The sequence below is a fragment of the Copidosoma floridanum genome, unplaced genomic scaffold (genome assembly GCF_036245765.1).
Source record: "Copidosoma floridanum isolate Cflo_tuat_1 unplaced genomic scaffold, Cflo_Japanese_pri ptg000024l, whole genome shotgun sequence".
NCBI lineage: Eukaryota > Metazoa > Arthropoda > Insecta > Hymenoptera > Encyrtidae > Copidosoma > Copidosoma floridanum.
Genome location: NW_028321901.1, coordinates 8,604,771 through 8,629,990, shown reverse-complemented (window position 1 = coordinate 8,629,990; position 25,220 = coordinate 8,604,771). Strand labels below are relative to the sequence as shown.

The 25,220-nt window shown below is 32.1% G+C and overlaps 2 protein-coding genes across 3 annotated transcripts in view; both read left to right on the top strand.

The window, feature by feature from the left end:
* The window catches only part of Eif4g (eukaryotic translation initiation factor 4 gamma), a 763,642-nt gene that overhangs the window by 490,448 nt on the left and 247,974 nt on the right, over window positions 1-25,220 (top strand). The gene's annotated exons all lie outside the window — the stretch shown is intronic.
* Window positions 1,511-24,223, top strand: LOC149374012 (uncharacterized). Its single transcript, XM_089595079.1, has 4 exons — window positions 1,511-1,533; window positions 1,650-1,793; window positions 3,761-4,302; window positions 24,159-24,223. Exons 1-4 carry the CDS (start codon window positions 1,511-1,513, stop codon window positions 24,221-24,223), a joined length of 774 nt encoding a protein of 257 aa, XP_089451205.1.

Here is a 25,220-nt window from a genome sequence, read left to right as displayed (position 1 = left end):
TAGAGTACGTATCTGAGTGAGAGATAGCATATGACATGATGAAAACATTTGATAGATTGTATACAACAAAGAGTACAGCTCTGCAGATGATAAATAGAAACAAAATTGAATATGTTATAATAAAGAATTTTAAAAATATTAAGGAACTTTTCACAAGTTTTAAAAAAACCGTACATGATTTAAAATCTGCAGAAGAAAATATTACAGTAGCTAAAAAATAAGATATTAGCTTAGAGTATTACCAATACCCATGGAACAAAGAACAGTGTAATGAGTTAAGTCAATCATTAAAGAAACGAGTTTATCAAAAGGTTCTGAAAATAAAAACAAAAATGACTAGGGTATGGTTGATAAAATGCCTGATAAGCTAGAAAATTTCGAAATGAGTTGGGCAAATTGTATACAAAAAAGGTGATAAAATTTTAAGAAGTTATCCGTACTGATTTAAACAAGGTACACAGTACAGCGAGTTACAAAGGAGAATAGTACATTAGATAATATTAATATAATAGTACATTACACAAAAATGTCAGTCAGAACCACTTAATTTATATCAAAAATTCTTCAAATTTTTTTCAGTATTAAATGACATTTTATAATTATTTGGTAAATATTTTTGCTCGTCAACAGCGTTCAAACATTTATATGCTAACATCATTATTTCTCACACTCCTAGGAGGACTTCGGTTGCTGCAACAGTCACATGTTTAATTTTAATAAGATTTTCCAACAATCATTTAATAATTCTCTCTATATTCAGATTTAGGTAAGAAATTAAGTACGTTGTATATAACCAAAAGAGATTACATGCATTACATGACAAATTTATAATCACACCCGAGTTAGACTCGTGTTCTATATAGACGTTTTCTACCAGCTAAAAGGAAAATAAATACACGCAGCATCGGTAAGTACTTAAAACTTATACACTTTTGCATTGCTTCTCTGTCTGTCTTTCTCTCTGATTAAGATTAAGTGCTTTGAAATTATGCGAGGAAATCCCTGAGTCTGTGAGATTAAAAGTCACTTACGAATTTTTTTAAGTTGCGCTTGTTGATCATTTGTTTGAAGCCGAATGATGATTCATTTTGAGAGTTGAGTATAAACACTGAGATAAGTTATAAGGCATAGATATATACATTTTCATATATATTTAATACGTACACAATTATATTATATTAATTATTACTGAATGAAAGTTTAATATCACAGAAAGATTATTTGTACACATGAAATATATATGCAGTCCGCAGCTTTTATCTGCTCAGTCTGCTGTTCAGCATGTGTATGCCTATGCGTATGGGTGAGTTAGTGTGTAGACTGTGTACTACGAGCGCTTCGCACGCAGTTCACACCGACTCGGTGTCGACACACCCGAGCAGATCGAGCATATATATATTACATATGCATTGGAAAGCCCGTGAAGCGAGAGATGGAGAGAGAGCATAGCAGCATCGAGGAGGGGGGATATACGAGAAAACGAAGCGGCCTGCAGCCACCACTATACGCTATGACGCTACGCTCGCGGGATCAGTTCGTTTCGACCTGTCTGCTAGCTTGCATCGTGCCAACCTAATCGCCTGACCTCTGAGACGAGAACCAAGCGGCTACCTGTAGTGTCGGCTGTAACCTCTGGAATGTGAGCAAAGGACTGGACAACACGGCCGAAGAGAGTGCCACGTAAGGACCATAGGGGAGTTTGCTACGACCGACGACAAGGATGTCAAAGCGAGTCCTGACGAGCGGTCTCCACCCAGCCGCCGCGCCGTTCAGCAGTGGGCTAGGCATCTCACGTATATAATCTACGCGTAGAGTAACAGGTGGGTGAGCTAAAATAAGTGGGTTGGTGAACACAGCAAAGGGAAGACTCCCGACGGAGCGGGGGTAAAGTCGCGGTTGTTTTTTCGAGCGAGCGTGGGGAAGAGTAATATGATATTGTAAGCAAGAATAGTTTAACCTCTCTTAGTCGAATAGTGGCTGCGCGCGAGTGAGGACTATATGAGACACTAACTATATGAGAGGTGCAAGAAATCAGCTGAGCCATAACATCAGTATGGATAGTTCATCAATTTCACTGAATATGATTAATCAAGCGCTCGATGCGACTTGAATTTCATAAGGAGATCAAGATAGGATCTAGGGCTAAGTAATATCAAAAAATTTTGCGTCGTGAAAGTGTATCGTGAGTGGCATGAGCGTATTTCAGTCAGTCGGTCGGGTGACACCATGTATTTCATATACCTATACATACCTATGTATACATACTCAATACATATCACTTGCCAAACATGCACGCGAAAACGCCAAGCTGGCGGGGGAACATATATACAGATATACTGAATACATGGAGAGAGTCGATCTTTCAAAAGTAAAACGCTCATACCACTCACGATATACTTTTAAGCTGCAAAATTTTTTGATAATCACTTAGCCCTACATCCTATCTTGATCTCCTTATGAAATTCAAGTGGCATCGAGCGCTTGATTAATCACATTTAGTGAAATCGATGAACTATACATACTGATCTTATGGCTCAGCTGATTTCTTGCACCTCTTATACAGTTAGTGTTTTCTCTACGAAAGGGCACTCACGCTTCGTGTCAGGTCCCAATACATCACTATCGTATACATACTCGTATATGTATCAACATGTACGTCTCGTGTGTCATATTTATATAAGTCTTTGTGACTGTAGCTTTCTCAATTTTTTTCTTTATTTGTACTCGATGTATTTATTTACAAAAAAAGCTCATTTTTTTGAACCAACATAATTATATGACTATTCACTAAATTATTTAAATTCAAGGTATTTAGAGTAGAATATGATTTTCTACAAGTAGAGCTTTTTTGTTTTTGTAATCATCGTCTTGGTATTTTAATGATTTAAACAACGTTTTTAAATATTTGATTTCTAATAAAGTACGATTTGTGTTTATGGAGGAATGTTAAATACATTTTAACTAATTTATTTCTCTTATTTTGAACTTTGTTAATAGCTGATATAAAGGTTGGAAGATAGTACACGAGTATACGACACGTCACAGTTTCTACAAGGATATCAATTCCAAGGGTAGTTGTAGTTGATTTAAAACTACAAAGATCTTCGAAATAGTTAGTATAAAATATAACTAGAGTTTTTTAGGAATAAAAATATAATTAAAAAATCTACTTCAATTTATCCCATTCAATTTACGTTACATTTAGTTTTTTGAATAATCAAGAGATTTCATAAATTAGAAATTTTATAAAATATTTAAACTTAGATGAAAGTATATTATTAACATAAATTTTTATTCCTACTATGATTATTTTTCATAACATGTAAAATATATAAAGATCTTTTTTTTAGGTAATCATGAGTTCATTGAGTAAACCTAATAATCGTAAATGTCAGTTTAAAGAAGAGTGGATTTTTGAATTCCCATGGGTCAGAAAAGATAAAGATCCACACTCTGCACAATGTGACTGGTGTAGGGTTAAGTTTAGTCTGAGCAATATGGGTAGGCAAGCCTTAATAAGTCACACACATTCAAAAAAACATGTAGGTATTAATAATATAAAAAAGTCAACGCCCTCAGTAAGTCGTGAAATTTCCTTGCCTGATCCAGTGAAAAATGGAACAAACTTAAACCAAAAAAGAACTAGTCCTCGCACAAAAATAAGTGCAAGCAGCTCTTTATTATCACAGGAAGAAAAACAAATTGTAACAAACAAGACTGAAATACTGGAGAGAAACTCCAAATCTCTAAATATTAGTAGTTATTTAAGTAGTGAAAACGTAAGTAAAGCCGAAATTTTATGGATTATATTCAATGTTATAAGACATAATTCTTTACGGGACATCGAGTCAAGTATTCCCATATTGGTAAAAATGTTCCCAGATAGCGAAATAGCAAAAAAAATGCAAGTAGGGAGAGCGAAGGCATCGTATATTATAACATATGGATTAAAAACGTATTTTGAAAATAAGTTACTGAATCTTTTGAATGGATGTAAATTTGTTGTAATAGGTTTTGATGAAAGCTTAAACGTTGTCAGTAAAAAGCAGCAAATGGACATTGTTGTGAGGTTTTGGAATCAAGAAGAAAATAGAGTTTGTTCACGTTATTTAACTTCAGCGTTTTTAGGAAAAACGCGAGCGCTAGATTTATTAATGTCATTCCAAAAATGTGTACCCGAAAAAATGATCAATAAAATTATACAATTATCAATGGATGGTCCTAACGTCAATTTAAAATTTTTAAAAGATTTACAATTAACTTTGGTAAAAAATGAGGAACACAAAAAATTTATTGATATTGGTACGTGCGGATTACATGTTTTGCATAACACATTTAAGGTGGCTCCTCACTCTTATACAGCACGTATTTGGAATATTTTATTAAAATTTTTACTGAAAGTTATAACAAGTGTCAGTTAGTCTGACAATATTATAGCTAGTGCTAAACGTCATGCGATTTTTTTTATAAAATTTTGTTGATAAATTTCTTAGATACCGAAACTTGAAAAAAATTTAACAAATTACTGTAATCTTTTTCAATTTACATCTAATATTTAATTTTTTGCGCTCATTCTCTTCCTGGAACCAATTTATCGGGAGTCACCACGGACGAAATTGCAAAAACTTGGATAGGTTTCCCACAAAGTTTAGTTGTTTATATGAGAATACGAAAAATAAGTAAACAAATTAAATTTATAGGAAACCTATTTAAGTTATTGCAATTTTGTCAGTGGTAACTCCCAATAATTTTGTTCAAGGAAGAGAATGAGCCCAAAAAATTAAATATTAGATGTAAATTAAAAAAAGATTACAGTAATTTGTTGAATTTTTTCCAAGTTTTTGTATCTCAGAAATTTATCAACAAAATTTTATGAAAAAAATCGCATGATGTTTAGCACTAGCTTTAATATTGTCAGGCTAAATGACACTTGTTATAACTTTCAATAAACATTTTAATAAAATATTATAAATACGTGCTGTATAGGGGTGAGGAGCCACCTTAAAGCTCGTATAAAAGGCGCTGGCTGGAAAATTGATGAATTTCTAAAAGCATTGTTTAATTTATTTAATAATGTACCAGCTCGTAGAGCAGATTATTCTGAAGCATCAGATTCAAACGTGTATCCTCTCTTTTTTTGCGGTATAATGTGGCTGGAAAACTCATTAGTTGCTGAAAGAGGAAAACAAATATTACCTTCCGTGGTAAAATACGTTGAAAAGGCAAAAAAAAAACAAAACAGAGCCCACTTGTAATTCTTATGCGATAGTAAAGAAAGCTCTAGATGACCCACTATTAGATGCAAAATTAACATTTTTTCAATCGTTTGCTAGTGAGTTAGAGCCGTTTTTAACTGAATTTCAATCAAACGAACCAAAAGTTCCATTTTTATTTGAAGATCTGACACTATTACAAGTCAATATTTTAGAAAAGATCGTTAAACCACAATACACGTGTGAACCTAAAAATATTTCCAAAATTGATTTGCTTGATGTAAAAATTTTGTCAACTGCTGAAAAAGTTAATGTTGGGTTTGTGACAAAAAAAGCAATAAAAGCATTAAAAAATGTCCCTGATATTGATATACTAAGGTTTAAAAACGAAATTCGTACAATACTAAAAATTTTCTGTGAGAAAACTTTTCTAAAATCACTTTTAAAATATTCTCTTGTAAGAGGCTTGTCTTGTTTTAACCCATCAACAGCTTTGAATCAAAATGTTGCTAAAAAAAGATTGTCAATAGTCTTAGAAAAGTTTTTAGATTGCAATATTATATGTGCGATTACAGCTGAAAAAATAGAAAGAGAGTTTAAAGAAATTATTTCGCTTGATAGTACAAAAAAATCATTTGAAACTTACAAAAGGAAAGAAACAAGGCTTGACGAATTTTGGGTAAGTGTTATTAATTTACATGCTGATGAAAAATATAAAAACTTGTTAGATTTGATAGAAATTATTATGATTTTATCTCATGGTAACTCTGAACTCGAAAGAGGTTTTTCGGTTAATAAAGACTGTATTATCGAGAACCAAAAAGAAGAGTCATTAATAGCTCAGCGTATGATTTATGATTCGATTAAGTCGATAGATAAACCATTAGCACAATTCGATATTGATAAAAAATTATTATCAAGCGTTAAAATGTCATCTTCTTTGTACAAAGAAAAATTAACCAAAGATAAAGAAAAATATGAGAAAGAAAAACAAGAAAAAGTAGCTAAAAAAAAAACGTGGCTGTTGTACAAGAACTAGAGATTAAAAAAAAGAAAATTATGGCTGATGCTTTAAAAGAAAGTGCTGCAATCGAAAAAGAAATAATAGATCTAAAAAAGGCTTAATTTCGTGCACTAAATAAAATGTATATTTAAATTAGCGTAAATTTTCTGTGATAAAATATATGTATTGTTCCTCTTCAATTTACAAAATTGATTGTGACAGCGCTTGCTTATCATTAAACATACTTTATTTTCTAATAAATTTGTCTACGTACTATGATTATCTCTTTTATTTACATTTTTGATTTAAAAAAAACCTGGAATTTTCAAGACTGGGACCCTGGAAAACCTGAAAATGTCAGGGAATTTTTTTTAGTGAAAGTAGTGGACACCCTGGTTATTTACGTCAAAGATCAGTTATAGTCTGATCTATATAATAATATTTGTAAATCCTTATATATTTTTTTTCGTTGCTATACTGTTTATTAAATCTTGGCATTGATAAATCTGTTTTCATTATCATCATCATCATCTCTCTCTCTCTCGCTCATTCTCTTTCGCTCTTTCAAGTTAGAAGAACTTCTTCTCTACTCTCGTCAGAGTAGGAATTTTTTTCTCCCGACCCCTCTACGCGACATAGAAGTCACGTCGATAGGAAAGAAACATTAGGTTTCGTCCCTATACACTACCACTGAAACTTGAGTTTTCAGGTGAGGTAATAAGAAAAAATATATTTTTTAACTTTTATGAACGAGTATAGTAAGTGTGCAAATATTTATTGTGTTAAACGAAAACCAGAAACTATGGATTGTTTTATTGACTATGTCAATTTGGTTTGAAATCAATTTGGTAAAAAGATAAAAAATTTAATTGTGATAATGGAAAAGAATATCTCAACAAAGACATGTATGATTTCATTAAACAGAAGGAATATAATTATTGCCATGCCAACCGTATGTAAACTAAACAGTATTGCGGGAAGGTATAATAGGTCAGCTGTGGATACAGGTAACACATATAAAAATAAAACACCTCACAAGATATTTTTTGGTGAGAAGAATGATGAGAAATGTTTTAAAATAGATGGCAGTAGAGTTTTTGTAAGAAAGCCAGAACAATAAAGACTAAGTAAATTAGATGATATAGTACAATTAGAAGTTTTAGTTGCTTACGCAGATAATGGCTGTCGAGTTTTGATGAGAAAGTTTAATCCCTTGCTATAGTCCATGCGACGCTGTCTATAGTTAGGTATGTCGTCTGTCTTTCTCGCTCTCTTGTGACAACATAACTTTTTGTAGTTTTTACCTTGGTTATTAATTAATTTCTTCTCTTACTAGTACCCTCGAGATATTCAATAAAATTAAATACGATCATTAGATTTTTTTTTTTCTCATTGATAGAATTTTCATCTAAAATTCATTGTTCAACAAAATTTCCGAAAATGGGTCTAAAAAAGTAAAAGATAGTGAAAATAACTACGCAAAGAAAAAAAAATCTGAAAATAATGATAATAAGAAAACTATTATTCAAAATGAAAATGAACCGTAGTCATTTAACTCTAGACAAACAGACAAAAATAATGAATTACAAATTACAAAGTTAGAAAGAAAAATAAGGCCAATTGAAAGATATGGTAATCTAATTACGCATGTTGTTTTAGTTGATAGTATTAATGCGAATTCACCCGAAACTTGGGTGGAGGCAATAATTTTTAAGAAAGGTAAAAAATAGCCAGAAGCTATGAATCTTAAAATAAGAAATTCGGATCTAGATAATACACACGGAGTATCCAAAAACCAGAAGATAAAAAATAAATGTATTAAAAATGTTTACTTATCAATTGGAAAAATGTAGACATTAAAAGTCTTTTCATCTTAATGTTGTCAAAATGACTTATTTATAAAGCCAATAGATGTTGAAACAGCGTTTCTAAATGGAAGCATCAAATTTGAAATGTATGTAAATTAACTGAGTGTATGAATCTAATAAAAACAAAGTTTGTAAATTATAGTCAGCTTTGAATGGGTTTTAAAAAAATTCTTAGTGTATGGTATAAAACATTTAATGAATTTATAAAAAAAAATTTAATTTTGAACAAAGCAATCACGACTTATGTCTTTATACTAATAAAAAAGGATCAAATCTAATTTATGTATTAATATCCATAGATGTATTAATTTGTTGTAAGGATTTAAAAAAAGTAAAATTATTTAAACTCAAAATGAAAAAAATACTTATTAAAAAGGTTCAGGAAGAATTGAAAATAACATTTATATTGAAATCAGTTATAAAAAAGAGAAGCAAAATGTCATAAAAAATAAATAAAATACAGAAATTTAACAGGAGAACTTTAGTATATGAGTGCTAGTACTATACTTGAAGTTACAATAAGTGTTAATTATTTCAGCAGATTCTTAAATTGCCATAGTGAGATGCATTGTTGATATGCAATGAGAATTAGAAGCGGCGTTGGCTCGATGGTAAGCATGCTTCTTACTTATACAATGTGGTTCTAGGGGTTGTGAATTCGATTCCCGGTGAATGCAGATTTTAAAACTATTTTCATCGAAAAAAGTTCCTATGTAAGCCTGGCTGTTTCGGAGAGGATTTTTCCGTGGAATTTTCCTTCAAAGTAATTCCAAGGTTTCTTCCTTGCCCCACAGGTCTTCGGGCTTAGGTGAATGCGAATCAGTGTTAGGGCTATAGGTAGGGATTAGTGGATCCGATGCCAGGTGTCGGGCAGGGATCACCGGCCTTACCGGCGAGGAATGATCCCTGAATTACGGGGCTTCTCCGGGGATGCTAATTAGCCTGGATCCGATGCTTCGGCAGAGAGCGCTGGCTTAACCGGTGAGGAGTGGACGTCCTAGAATAATGGAGTCTTCTCCGGGGAAAGGCTACACAGTGGCGAGTGGACCCGAAGCACCATTGGTGCAGAGAGTGTCAGCTTAACTGGCAAGGTGTTCCACCGGAGATACTCACATGTGCCCATGGATTCAGGTAGGATGCGAGGAAAAAGGTTTAGAAATGAATGTGGCAATACACCCTCACACATAAATGGTGAGTGGGAGGTCCCGGCGACTTGGCCAGTAGGCTGTCGCTATTACCTGGTAGAATATATATATATGAACTGGGGATTTGAAAATATTAGCTAACACGAAAGAAATAAAACTAATATTAACTATAATAAAAAAATAAAGTCTTAGAATATATGATAACGTGATATTTTGGAAAATCCATCAGCAAAGCAATGTAACAGAATGTTCAACTGTTTTGGAATACACAGCATTGTGACAAGTGGTCAACAATTATTGTTTATCTAAAATCTAGTGAATGGAATGTTTAATGTAAATTTTTATAAGCGTATTAATACATATAAAGATAATTTAGGTGCTGCTGTGATAGCAAAATTTGGTAATTCACAAAAAATTTAAAATGCAGTATTATTATATCATAGATGGGTAAATTAGGGCAAGAGGTATTTATGACACGTAACGTGTAATTTATGTCATTTATGTAATAAAATTTTTTTCTAATGTTACCTAAAAGGGCACCAGGTCATATAGCCTGACTTGAATCACTTTTTGCTGTCTAGTAGTACAAATTCTAAATACTTTTTTGCATGTCTACACACCCTCTTTGCGACAACAACGCAATACATGTCGTAAATGAACCAAGTGTTATAAATTGATTTGTTATGCTACGTCGTAAATAAAATATCTTACTTGTCGTAAATTGAATTTGTGATACACATACATGACACGCCTATTCCTGCCATATTTTAATAAAGAACTTGAAAGAGTATTTTTAATTTTCACACATGCAAAAAACCAAAGAAACGGAATTAAATGAAGATAGGTTTGCTTGACGTGGATTGTTTTATTCGCAATTATTTTTCAGTTTGCAACATTAATGCGTTGAATTTTCCCACTGAATATCTTGAACTATTTGATTTTAGAATTTATTTATCTGAGAAAGCTATTAATTGAAAAGTTAAAATTTCAGGCAAATTATAAAAAATTCCAGTTGTTTCTAATTTCCATTATTTCCGCCAAAGTATAATTCATATAATCTTTTTAACAAATTTAAGTCAAAAGAATATTTGTGATAGCAAGAAGACTTCTTAGTTTTGTATTAAACAAGTTGATAATAAAGTGTACTTGTAAAAAAGTTTTAATTAATGATAATAATTTTAAAGAACCTATTAGACTAATGTGACTAAGTGAGTATTTAACATGTAAAAAAAGATATTTCGTTATATTATTTGTATGTTTCCATATTAATCTTTCAACAGTTGATATTATAATATCTTATAAAACAATTTTCTGTAAGATAATTTAGACTCTGATTTAAAAACTGTATTTATGTTCATATTTTTAACCTTAAAAAAATGTTTATTTCGAAAAAAATACATTTAAAGCGTATGAAATAAGATACTTGAATAATGGTTCTCTCTTTGTTAATTAAAACGCATCAATTGGAAGAATTTATAATAATAATAATACTTTTCTTTGATTTGCTTACTATTTTTTAAACTGATTCCAACATTTTATTTGTGGAATAGGCCTACTGGGAATACCATTAAATGGAAAAATTTGCAGGAATAATTTATATTCTTTTCTCATTTATAACTTTCGCTCTCTATTTTTTTTTTTTTTTTTTAATAAAAAGCGTTGTATAGTAGCATATTTTCAATTAGTGTAGAAATTGGATTATTCTTCAATTTTTGAATGGATCTGAATTGAGAGCAAAAGACATAGTTTACTCGACCATTGGCAGCTATGTTGGTGAGTTAAAGAATGTATTCAAGTTGTGGAAAGTGGGTGGGGCTTAATTTAAAGGCTTATCTATACGGAGTAAGAGTAAAGTTATTCTGCGTTTGTGTGGCTAGCCAGGACCACCCAGAAAAAGTCTTGGGTCTTTGGCATCTGGTAGACTATATATAGGACTATAGTAAGACCAAGAATGTGCATGACAGAAAAGAAAAGTTACAAGAGTTTTTATGAGATATAAGAAGACAAAATGACAAAGTCAGGTATGTAGATGTTACGTCTAAAGTTCTATAAGTGAAGAGCGGAACTCGTAGATTCGTTCTACAAACAAATAAATTTAATTTTTGTTCGTCAGGAACCTGACATTGGCCCTAAGGCCTTATTCAATCTTCCTTACAGTATACTTCTCCTTTAAATCGTTGACTCAGTGCTGTGGTGTTAGGTTGCACCGAGCGTTATGTACGGAGTGGTGTTAATGTGTCATACGCCGAGCTGGCGTTGTTTAAAAATGTATATCTTTTGTGATGCAGTAGTATTCGTCTTTTTACCTCACGTCCTTGTTAAAGTCTTTGTCATACGTAATCTTTTTAAAAATTTTTTGGTATTTAATTTATTCATTAAAGTAAAAATTATGTTTCTATTGATTATAATTTAGAATCTTGAAATATTTCATATAATTAAGTAATTAGAATATTTGTGAATCGAGAAAGTAAATTTAATCAGCACTCAAGTTATGCCTTATTCGATAATTTAATAAATTTAGAAAAGCCAAAAATAGTTAATGTTACAAAAATATAAATTATAAAGTTTCAGATTCGCATTTACAACATTCATACATTTATAGTTTTTCTTAACTTAACTTACTTTTAAGATCGTTGTTTGCTTACTGCTTGCACGCATGCAGTCGCGATGTCTTACAAGGTTAACTGCAACAATAATTAAAATCCTACACGAGAGTACTCGTGGCGATGACAATAATTAGGCTGCTGCTTTTTACGTCAAAAACTAAGTTGACGGTCCTTTCTTTCTTGTTTCTCTTTGATTCACTTTTTACGTGAGTCTACAGTAGCCTGAGTTGCTCGAGCTCTTTTCATACAGCTTAGTCACCGAACTAAGTCTTACATTTGCTTGAAATGCATGCTTCTAACATGCAGCTTGATCACCGAACCTAGTCTTACTTTTGCTTAAAATACACAACAGAACTTACTTACTGACCTTTATAGTTACTTTAGAGCACTTGATAAAAGAGAAAAGGTGACTAACATTTTGTGCAAAGAGTTTTCATACTCTTGCATTTAAGGACGATACCTCAAAGCTAGACCAAATGACTCTCGATTGACGTGCTTCCATAAAATTTAGATGACTACAGTAAAGAAACTAGGTAAACATTTTCACAGGGATTTAAAAGAAATAAGGGCCTACTGTCAAGGAAGATATAACAAAAATGAATTAGATAAGTACTGCTCTAACTTGAAAAAAAGCATAAGTATCAGAAAGCAAAGATTAATATAGCCCGTAATGTAATTCTACAAACTTAGAAGCAAAGAATCTAACGCAAACAAAGCATTTTCAAGTATGATAGGCAGGATAACTCACATTAATTATGTAGAGGAGAGTTTTGTCATTATCGTCACAACAGGAGTAGTCAAACATATGTTCCTTCAATAAAAAAACTATAACTAATACTTGGTGCTGATACTAACTTTGTCAATAAGAGGAAAACCAAAAAATAGTTTCTTTGATTTTTTAACAGTCCAATCGAAAGATATTGCAAACCTTTAGGTACCTGAAATACACCCGTTTTATAAATTGAAACTTCTACTTTTATCTGCGCAATGCAGAGTTCGTCTGGAGTACGTAAATTTAAACATGTGTTAATAATAAAAAAGTTACATGATCGGGCACCATTGTCAGTCAAGGGCATGATCGTCATAGATGGAGAGCTAGTATAAGTGCAGACTTATAGAGTGCTGCTATCACACGAGGAGACACAACTTGATATATTTAAAAAAAACTAAAGTAGTAAATAATCAATATTATACAAATTAAAGTAAACAATTAAAAGCTGTGCTATTTAAATATCAAAGTTTCTCGAAATTAAAGCTTTATGTTATTGAGTATTTATTGCTCCAGGATTTGAACATTTGTTTTCAATATTATAAATAAACCATGTTATAACGTATGCGACAAGTATGTTGAAAATAGGATTTTTCAAAGGTGTAAAATTAGTATTACACACTGTTTTACACATTCTTGACTAGTTTTACCCAAGCGATTCATTTTTCAGCCAAAACTAATAGCTTGCATAAAAATTGTCATACGTAGCAGTCGAAGAAAAGTGTTCGAGGTTTGGAGCCTGGTCAATGGCACTTCTTTTAATTTCTACATAAGACAATTTTTCTACAAATTAGAAGTTTTAGCTAAAAATAAGTTTCCTAAACAAAAGTTATTCGCACCATAACCATGTAGATTTTTATATTTTTAAGTATGACATTTTCTCGTACTTATAGCACCCGACCCCTATTGGTATGGTAGATATAGTTTTTTGGCCCAAAAAATTCTGACTGGCTCTAAAAATTAGGGTAGTAGTTTAAATGTATAGAAACAAATTAGAACATAATTTAACAAGTAGAAATGTCAGCAAGAGCCCCAAAAAAATGGCAAAAACGGTCGAAACATGTTTCTCGCGTCTGGAAGAAAACAGAGGATTCATAAATACAAAAGTATTGCATAAAAAAATGTGCAATTTTAAGATGAATAAATTAAGCCACGTTAGGTTACGATCGGTTTAGCCGTTTTTTCGCAAATCGCAAAAAACTGCCATTTTGAGCCATTTTTTCGAAATTCAAGAACTCGCATTCTGCACAATGATTGAAGCTGAACTTTTAGCACAAGACATATATCATAGCCCCGATCATACACACAAAGTTTCAGCTTGATCGGTTTTAAACTTTTTGCAGCAAAAACCAAAAAAAGGTCCTCTCGAAACATGGCCATAAAAAAGTTGTTAGCCAACACAGGTAGATGTTTTAAACGTATTTCGCTTCATATTTACTTTACAACTACCTACAATGCCGTTCTTTTTTACCAATTAAAAGTATCTTAAAAGTTGATTGCAAAAAACGGCTTTTTGCTGTCCGGTCAGTGAAACCGGTGGCTCGACTAGCTGCCGCTAGAGGCCACGCCCACTTTCTGCATGTATGTTTTCCTCAAAGCAAAATGTGCTTTTTTCCAATCAATTTTTAAGATACTTATAATTTGTGAAAATGAATGGTATTTTAGATACTTGTAGAGTAAATATAGATGAAGCGAAATATGTTTAAAAAATGTACCTATGTTGACTAATATTTTTTTTATGGACATTTTTTGAGAGGACCTTTTTTTGGTTTTTGTTGCGGTTCGCGAAAACTTTAAGACCGATTAAGTTTAAACTTTGTGTGTATGATAAGAGCTATGATATCTGTCTTGTGTTGAAATTTCAGCTCTAATTACTGCATAGAATGCGAGTTATTTATTTTCAAAAAAATGGCTCAAAATAGCAGTTTTTTGCGATATGCAAAAAAACGGCTAAACGGATCTGAACCCAACGTGGCTCATTTTATTCGGCTTGAAATTGCACATCTTTTTCACACAACACTTTTGTATGTACGATCCTTCGGTTTTCTTCTAGACGCGAGAAACATGTTTTTACCTTTTGCCAATTTTGGGAGCTTTTGCTGACAGTTCTACTAGTTAAATTGTGTTTTAATTTGTTAAATTACATTGAAACTACTACCTTACTTTTTTTTCAGCTAGTCAGAATTTTCGAGGTATCGTTATGATTTTTAGCTAATTGTACCATACCATATGACGATTACATCTAATAGTTAGGTACCATTGTCATCTTTTAAGAGTCTAATTTTTTTGTTAACTTATAAAATATAATGCATCTTTTTAATAGGTAATTGCATTTAATAGTGGGCTAGACATTAAATATCAAAATTTTGCCCAACTATAAAGTCAATGATTTACTTAGTAAGGTAATAACCTTATCGTAGAGTAAGTGTACGAAAATATTTTTGATCTAATAAGCTGAATTAAACATGTTGCACATGCATACCAATTTTTTCAGAAAGTTACGCAAAATTTACTGGTAAACAGGAGCTGAACAAGAAGTAGTTATTGAGTTAAATTGTAATAAACTTGTCTTTTTTCTGGTCAAAGATTTTCAAGATTTAATGATTTAAAGTCAAAAAAAATTATGGCTTTTTTCGTTATTTTTTTTTTTTTTAAGTTATAGAATAACTTTGACGTAACAGGGTAAAACAGACATTTATTAGGGTATAGGGTTGTTTGGTTAAAGAGTAAATGAATAATTCCGTAGAGTGGTGAAGGTCTTTTAAGATGTATTTATTTCTGCATTAAGAGCTTAAATAATAACTTGGTAATTAGAAGCGGTGTTAGCTCAGTGATAAGCGTGCTTATTACTAGTACAACGCTGTTTAAGGGGTCGTTAGTTCGATTCCCGGTGAATGCAGATTTTTTCAAAAACTGTTTTCATCGGGGAAAGTTCCTATGTAACCCTGGCGGTTTCTGGGTTTTATTGTGGAATTTTTCTTCAGAGTAATTCTAAGGCTTTTTCCTTGCCCCACAGGTCTTCAGGTCTGGATGAATGTGAAACAGTGTTGAGGCTATAGGTAGTGATTAGCGGATCCGATGCCAGGCGTCGGGCAAGGATCACCAGCCTTACCGGCAAGGAGTGGTCCCAGAAACATGGGGCTACTTTAGAGATGCTCATTAACTTGGATCTGGTGCGTTCGTAGAGAGCGCTGGCTTAGTCAGCGAGGAGTGGATGTCCTGAAATTTAGAGTATTCTTCGGAAAAGGCTACACAGTATCGAATGGACCCGAAGCACCATTGGTCAAGAGAGTGTCAGCTTAACAGGCAAGATGTTTTACTGGAAATACTCACACTGTGCCCATGGATTAGGTATGATTTTAGTAAAAAGATTGGAAATGGGTGCGGCAATACACCCCCACACGTAGGTGGTTAGTGGGTGGCGCTGGTGACTAGGCCAGTAGGCTGTCATGGTTACCCGGTAAAAAAAAATTTGAAAAACGTGATAGTTGATATCACAATCGTATAAAAAATTATAAGTTTTAATTCGCTACTTCGAAAACATAATTCTTTCATACAACACCTTGTAGTATTGTAATTTAGCAAATTGTGTAAGTTTTCACGTTAAAAGAAACAATTCTTTCTTACGGTCCTATCTTCAGCCATTCACACCTGACCGTCTTAACCAGGTAACGTACGTAAGATCAAACCATTCCTGTACTGATTCCGCTATAAATAATTTTTTTATATTAATACAATATCTCCTTCCTCTAATGGTTATTCTTGTCTTTGATATTTATTTCTTAGAATTAGTGTAAAAAGACATTCGTTAAACAATTGCTTTTAAAACTAATCGGTAAAAACAACGCATTTCTCGACTGTTGCCGTCATTTAACGTACATGTTTGAGGTTTTCCAAATCTGATTTCACCCTAGAATTTTCTACGAAGGAAATAGTTTAAGGGTGTAGAACATAAGTCAAGATTTTTGAATTTAGGCAATGCTCGATTTTCAATAATGTAAAGTCTCTTAATTTGGAGTTTAATCTGTCATAACTACATATAAAGCAGATTTTGTTGATCTGATAAGTCTCTCTTAAGCATCTTTAAAGTTGGAGTTAGTAGGAGGCTAAATTAATAACTATTTTCTTGAGTTATATACTTATTAACCTTCTTGTTATTGATTTTGTTTACTGTAATCTGTTATTCACTGCCATGTTACGTGAATGGTTGGAGTCAAAAACTTTGTGTAGTAGTTGATAATTCAGATATTTTTTTATTGTCTGGTTTACTTTGATTTATTTACGGAAAATCTGCTAGAACCTACAATCTGATATTTTTGTTTTTATTCATTTATCACGCTTTTATGATTTTCATTTATAATTTTTTGTCACGTTCTAAGACTTTTATTTTATCATAAAAAGAAGTTTTTTGTGGCTCATTACAATATAATATTTCTTCACATATTTGCGTGCAGCAAGCTTATCAAATTTAACCTTTCTCATTCTGTTTGTTGCTTTGAAAAAGCGCGCTTTGACGAATATTAGTCTTTAGTGAAGCGAAAATATCGGGAAATCAATCATAGACTTTTTCAACTAATTTATGCTATAATTTTTTTTCTCTGGCTCGTGATTCTTATTTTCGAGCAAATCTCTTAAATTACCAAATTTTGACCACAGTAATTAATCTCTGTTTGAGAAAGTTAGACCTAATAACCATTAAGAACTTCAAGCGTGTATTTCATGTATTTCATTGTTTGCCAGATTCTCTTATGTAGGTGCATACTTTTATTCATTCGGTTTAAAATTTTGTCTTGTCTTCTCTCTTCTATGCGCATAAAGATTGTATTTTGTCGCCGATCTTTTTGAAGCCAGTGCAAGACTACCTCAAATAGTTTTAAAGGGAGCTTTGAGCAAGGGAGCAAATAGCTTTGTAACTGAAACAAAAGAAGGCAGGCCAAGAAAAATGAAGATAATAAAGTTCAATAGCTAAGAAGTTCTGATGCAACATTATTAAAAAAACTTCTGAAAAAAGATAAATTAGCAAAACAAGCTTTAATAACGGAGGAAAGTAACATACCTTTTATAGAAAACACTGGACGTGTAATAAAAGGAGTTTTAGAGCTGGGGAAAAAAAGTATAGTAGCATAAATCTTGAAGTGCGAAAAAAGAGAACAATAGAAATAACTATTATATTGCAAGGAGAAAAGTGAAGTACGGCTGAGAAGAAACAAAAAAGAGAAAAGAATATAGTTAAAAACTAAAGTGACCAGATAACAAAAAATAGAAAACAGATGAGTGGAGGAGCATATACTGACAGTGAAAATATATTCAGCACAAACTAACATGAAATAAGAAAGCGTCCTTCAAAAATCAGTGCAGAATAGAGAGCTTGCAGCAGATATAGAGAACGGTAGCAGCATTGAATGCAACATTGACAGCTACAACGTAATCTTCAGAGAGGGAAACCTTAGCAGCGTTAGCGTTAACAACATCAAAAGGGTAAACAGAAGCGCAGTTAGGCGAGCCAAGTCCAAAAGTAACATGATTATCGTAGCGAAAAATAGTAAGAAAAAGATGATGCAGATCAAAATAAGACATAGCGAGAAAAAAAGGATATGAATCAGGAATAAAAAAATATACATCAGAAATTGTTATTGAAAAATTAGCTAGAGAGAATAGGGATCTGAGAAAAGAGTTTAACAGTATAGGCAGGCAGCTAAAAATCGTTAACATACATAGAAAGGAGCTAACTAACGACAAAAAAAGTTAAACAAATACAGAGTGGGCAGAACATTAGAAGGTTAATAATGAAGATAAAAGTAAAGTAGAAAAGTCAGTTCGAAAGGACATAAATGTAATCGACCGAAATACCAATACATAGTGCAGAAACTCAGGCAGAAAATACTATGAAATGTAGAAAACTGGTAAAAAAAAACCTATTTTAACTTTTTTTTGTTTGTACGTGTTTCGTAGACCCTTCAGGAAAAACATCAGCACTAATCTTAAATTATAAACAAAAATGAGATAATAGAAATGATTTGAAAACTCTAAAATCACCCTTAAAAGAATCCGTCTTGTTGAAGTTCAAAAAATCGACATTTTGCTTTAGAAATGTACTTGAGACGGGTTTTTGGGTCTCTGATAACGAATTTAAATTCCGAAAATCAGAGATCAAATCATTTTTTTGTAACTTGAATTCAAGCAACACTCCTTACACATCGTAAAAATTGACTGGGGCACGAAAAAGACTGTTTTAGGTAGGATGACTTATATACACTGACTTCACTTTGTTCTGTAGGTAATTTTTATTTATTTTTTTTATTTTTTATACCGGGTTACCACAATAGCCTACTTGGCCTAGTCGCGGAAGCCACCCACTCACCACCTATGGGTGGGGGTGTATTGCCACACCCATTTCTAAACCTTTTTCCTCGCATCCTACCTGAATCCATGGGCACAGTGTGAGTATCTCCGGTGGAACACATCTTGCCAGTTAAGCTGACACTCTCTGCACCGATGGTGCATCGAGTCCACTCACCACTGTGTAGCCTTTCCCCGGAGAAGACTCCATTATTCCAAGACGTCCACTCCTCGCCCGTTAAGCCGGCGCTCTCTGCCGAAGCATCGGATCCAGGCTAATTAGCATCCCCGGAGAAGCCCCGTGTTTCAGGGGCCACTCCTCGCCGGTAAGGCCGGCGATCCCTGCCCGACGCCTAGCATCGGGTCCGCTAATCCCTACCTATAGCCCCAACACTGTTCCGCATTCACCCAGGCCCGAAAACCTGTGGGGCAAAGAAAAAACCCTGGAATTACTCTGAAGGAAAATTCCACGGAAAAACCCGCCCCAAAACAGCCGGGGTTACATTGGAACTTTCCCGATGACCGATGAAAACATTTTTTGAAAAAATCTGCACTCACCGGGAATCGAACCCACGACCCCTAGAACTGCGTTGTATCAGTAACAAGCACGCTTACCACTGAGCCAACGCCGCTCTGATGTTCTGTAGGTAATTGATTCTCTTAAGAAATTTTATGATTTTTCTTGAAGGCTTTGCATATTATAAACTACTTAAATTTTTTTTCCCAATTGTAACAATCAAACGTATAACATGCATTTAAATTCAAAGTGTTAATAGACAATTTTTATCCTGAGAAAAGTAAAATGGAAAAAGTAAGTGTACGAAATCAATATATAATTAATATATATATTCTGCTGAAGACGCTTGATTTTGTTAATTCAATAAAAAATTTAGTAAATTTTTATATAAGTACTTATTTGAGTTTAATATTGGTGTATATTTAATACATGCCATTATTGCCGATTTCTTTCAATTATGTGGCCAAACGAGTTTTTAGCCAACGACATGGATGTCAAAATCTCACGTATCGTGACATATTTTAAACTTAAATTTTCATTTAAAAACATTGTGTACAAAATTTGTAAAAAGTACATTGTGTATTATAAGTATAATAAGATGAGTTTTGTGATTTGCCATTTGATCAATATTATTTTAAATAAAACAAGTGCTGTGAACTGTAAAATCAAATTATTAATTAAAAATGGTCAAGAAAATATATCGATAAAACTTATTTTGTAGTTCCATAATTTAATTTGAATATTAATTTTGACCTATTACGTTTGAAGATTAAAAGTTTTTGGTTATTTATAAAAAATAATAGACAAAGAAATGTGTCATATGTGAACTTTGTCAAGTCCTATTAAAAGATGATAACCACTTTGTTTGGAATAAGAAGGAGCATAGGCATAAAAAGATAGAGCAATGCGTATTTCGTCAATTAAACATCGAGAGACAAATCCAATTAAATAGACATAAAAAAAATCCCAACTCATTAGAAAAAAAATTTTTGCTCAAGATGTGGGAAATGCTCTTCTAAGAATATTGTTTTAAGGAGGTACATTAGTAGAATGTATTGAAAAGTAAGTATCCTTAAAAAATTCAAAATTTGGAAATGAAAAATAATTTTGTACAAAAACCAATGTTTAATATTTACATTGGAAATAAATCAACATTAATTATTTGCTGATGCATTGCATGAAAATAAAAAAGGTCAACAAGTGTCTGCTAAAAATGGTGTTCCATAAAATCGTTATTGTGAAGGACTTTTCTTATTATAATGCAACATCTCTGTTGTAGCTGTTATTTTGATTTAAATATCAAGGAGTTCAAAGAAAGGATACAGAAGGATAACATTTCAATGTACAAAATTTTCTTTATTATTAGAACTGAAGTATTTTATAACTAAATATAGTGAGCGCCCGTTGGCTCATACGGCTAGGTCGTGGGTCGGCACGCGGGAGACCGCAGTTCGATTCCCGGCCAGTGTGACTTTTTTGAGCAAGTACCTCTGTAAATGCTTACATGTGCTTTTTTACTACGCAATGCTCCTCGAGGAGGGTTTAGGCGACCTTCTCGCAGCATAATTGCCTAATTTCCCCCTACCCCCTCCTAGTAATAGGTGGCCCCCAATCCCTATTCCTTTCCTTCTCCCAAGTGCTAAGTGCCCTGAGTAGTGCTCTTTACCGGAGTTGGATGTTAAGCACTATAATAAAAAAAAACTGAATACATGTCGTCTATCATTTCGAAATCAGTTATAAAAAATCTTAGTCAAAATAAAGTAGATTTTAACTCAATTGTTGATAAATTTATGGAAGGTGACGCTAATTTAACACCGTTTTTATTAAATAAACAAAATCCTTTTATAAAAAAAAGCTAATGTAAATTAAATTCTTGAATATTTATATCACTTGAAAAGTCTTATTGAAAGTGATATGGTAAATAATTAGGACAGACTCTAGTCTCTGCGATTACTACAAGCACGTGATTTTGTCATCTTGTGTAAAAAAATTGTATTTTATAAAAATTAGAAATGAAAAATTTTATTAAGAAAAATAAATATGTTTTATTATAATACATTGTTATGTTATGGGTACGGGTGGAACCTATGTACATACACTCACACACATATATAAGCTTATGTTTTATACAGAAAAACATAAAAATCTACAATAATATTTAAATATTTACTGATTTACGTCCTGGAATATTTTGAATTTCCCGCTTCTAGCGACGTTGCCGTTGCGTTTTTGTCAAACTATTATTTAATTTTTTTATTCACAAACTAATCAGACGATCGTTGCAAAACTTTGTGTACATATAGTTTATAACATTATCTGTTACAGACAGAAAAATTAAAGACATTCATCTCGCCAATTTTTTTCAAACTGAGTTCTTATAAGCTCCATAAGCGGCCGTGTTAAAATGACTGAACTTTAAAATTCAATATCTCGGAAACGAAACAGACAAACCGCTTGAAATTCTAACAGCTTCATTGTAACAACAATAAGAACGTCTGGTTGAAATTATAAAAAGATTTATCACAGGGTTCTATCTCTACCTAACGTCCTTAAAATACTAAATAAAAAAAGATTTAATGACGTACGTACATTTTGTAATCTTTATGTTACTTAGATTTTAAGAACCGATGGAAGTCTTCTCTTTGATTCGTATCTTTTTTTTCCATAAATTATAGGTTTTAGTGTCACAGTAATAATAGCAAATATTTTTACACGAGAACATTATATACTGTAACAACTTGCAATAAAAACACTAAAATAACTTTTATGTCGTACGAGTCGAACACATACAGCACTAATTCTTCTATTTTTGCTTTTAACTAAAAAAAAGTTGATATTGGGTGATTTTTACATTTGAAAAACGTAAAAATCAGTTTGACCTCCGTATTTTCTTCTTTGATTGTTAATGAAAATCGATAAAACTGCAAAAACAAGGTTTTTCAATGAACTATTAAAAAGAGAAATAAAAACTCTAGTAGTTTGCAATTTCTCCTGAGTATTCATTTTGTAGCAAAGAAAAATCAATTTCTTTCATACTTTAAATATTTATACTTTTTGCAAAAACGCGTTTATTTGTAAAAAAGGTACTTTTACGAAAATTGTTTTACTTTTTTATAGTTATGCAGCAAAACATGTTGAGGCTGATTTTATTCTTACAGACTTGTACTTTCAATCACTCATTTACGATAAATCGACTTAAGCAACTTGAGCACCACAAAATACATTTTAAAAAAGCGCTTACTTACAAAATTAATTCTCATAAATAACTTTGGCGATATCCATTAAAAACTTTATTCATCAGATAGGTGCAATTTTTGAGTTAATAAATATTTCTTAAGCTTTAATATACAATGTAGAGAGTTGAAATTTGCAGCGAGTATAGTTTAACATTTACATTTTATGTAGGAAAATGTATCGCGTTTTATAGGTGCAGTTTCTTGCTCAACTAATATTATTAACTCATCGTGATGGCCGACGTGGCAGCGTAATAGAAATAAGCACCAACTGGCACTTGAAGAAATAAAACAGGAGTTTCACATCATGCATGCTAGCAGTATCATTATTATCTTGGCTTCCTGTAATCGAACAGAGAACTACAACCAATCGATTTGGGGTATTTCTACAACGCAGAACGAAAGATCATCTCATATTTAAAAAAAATGTTTCAAATATATAAATAATACCTGTTAGTCATTAATACGCTATCTGTGTATTTAACCGCTTTTACATTTTATGAATCATTTTTTTCGAGGATCCTCTTTGTGGCATGAATAAAATAAAAAAAAAAATTGATTATCCATTAAATAAATTAATTATACTTAAACGGCACACTCTTACTGCAGTATGCGTTTAAGATTGTTAATGTCAAGTTGACTTAATATAACATCTGTTTAATAATTGTTTGAGAATATATATATATAATGCTGCTGAATTCAGATAAAAATTGCGTCCATCCGAAAAAAAATCTGATGACCACGTTGCTTCACTTGATTTATTGTACTTAAGTAATTAAAAGTATAGATCCTTAAGAATTAAATAAGCACAAGTACGTTCTACTGCGACACTACGAAAACGAATTATGCAATTTTTAAAAAAGTGCCTCTCTGATAAATACAATTTTTCAAAGAGCATAAATATTTGAAACGTAAAAAAAATTATTTATTCTTTGCACGAGACTGGGAGGTTCAACTAACTTTCAGATTTTTTTAATACAAAAAGCCCCAAATGTCTAGCTATCAACCTTTCTTTCTTTTTAAAACGAAAATAATGTATAAAAACTAATGCTGAATATGTTTGATATCTACGACACCAAAATTATAGCAGTATTTTTATTCCAAGTCACTGCACCATATGATATTCTCTTTCTTCCTTTCTATTAACCTACTCCAAGCAAAGTAAGAACAAGTAAAATTGTATATTTATCGTAAAACCACCATCTAACTTGCTCTCTTGACTAGTCTGTAATATGGGAGGTGTAGTTGAAAAATCAAATGACTTTGTATTTTTGAGAAAAAACATTCATCCATTAATTAATCTTTAGCTTTTATAAATAATCACCGTCATATACGATATGCTTGTACCAACGCTTGTTCCAATCCTCGAATCACTACTCATAAGCACTTTTTGGAATACCCTTAAGCTTTCCCAGCAATGCAGTCTTTAACTCGTCACTCGTTGTGAATCTCCGTTATTTTATAGGTCTCTTCAGTTTTGGGAACAAAAAAGAGTCACATGGAGCCAAATCTGATGAATATGGTGACTAAGGCAAAGTGGTGATGTTGTTTTTGTCCCAAAAATCCTTAACAAGCGAAGATAAGTGAGCAGGGGTAAAATCGTTTACTTATTCTTACCCGCTTCTTGCACGTGGCACGAAACTTTCAGATAATAATCTTTATTGACCGTACGACCACATGGTAAAAACTCTTATTGTACTACGTCACAATAGACGAAGAAAACAGTTGTTTTGGTCAAAATTAATCAGTTTTAGAACAAATTTTTCTTACACACGTCTTATGCCCAAACGTTCGAAAAAATTTTGTGACACTAGCCGACCAATTGATTAGACAGTTTTCACAAACAATTTTCTTCGCTGCTTAGACGTATTTGTCTGTTGTTGACGTGCTTAAACGTCCAATATAAAACATAGAAAAAATCGATAATCGAATGTACATTGCCCGTAACATTTGGAAATTCACATTACTTTTTTAACACTTTGTATATTTTCTTGTAAGTATAGTTTCTATAATCGTTTTTTTTTAGTTTTCCCTGTCTCTCTTACATTTTTGGTATTTTTAGCCAGTTCTTAAGAATACACCCATCCATTTCTTAAAAGAAAAAATTTTTAAATAATATTCCATTCACTCTGTCTCTGTGCTTCCACCTCCTATTTTTCCCTATTCTATACTAAGTCTTCCTCTCTATTTTTCTTCGGATTTTTCCCTCTTGTTGACTTTATTTTTTTTCTTTAGCTAGCTTCTTTGCCTTTATGTTCATTTTTTGTAACTATTGTATTAATTTTTTTTTTTTTTTTTCACCCTACTTTTAGATTCTACACAAAAAAAATTTTAAAGAACACTGCCTGTTAAAACATACGCTAAGTTATCGAAGAATCAATTTTTATAATACCAATATTTCCATTTTCACAATTTTTATTCATACAATAACATTTCTGGCTTAAAGTTAAATGTTTTTTTTTTTTTAATTTATGGATTATGATGAAAACAGGAGTTACTCGGTATGGCAATGATGATAAAGCTTTAA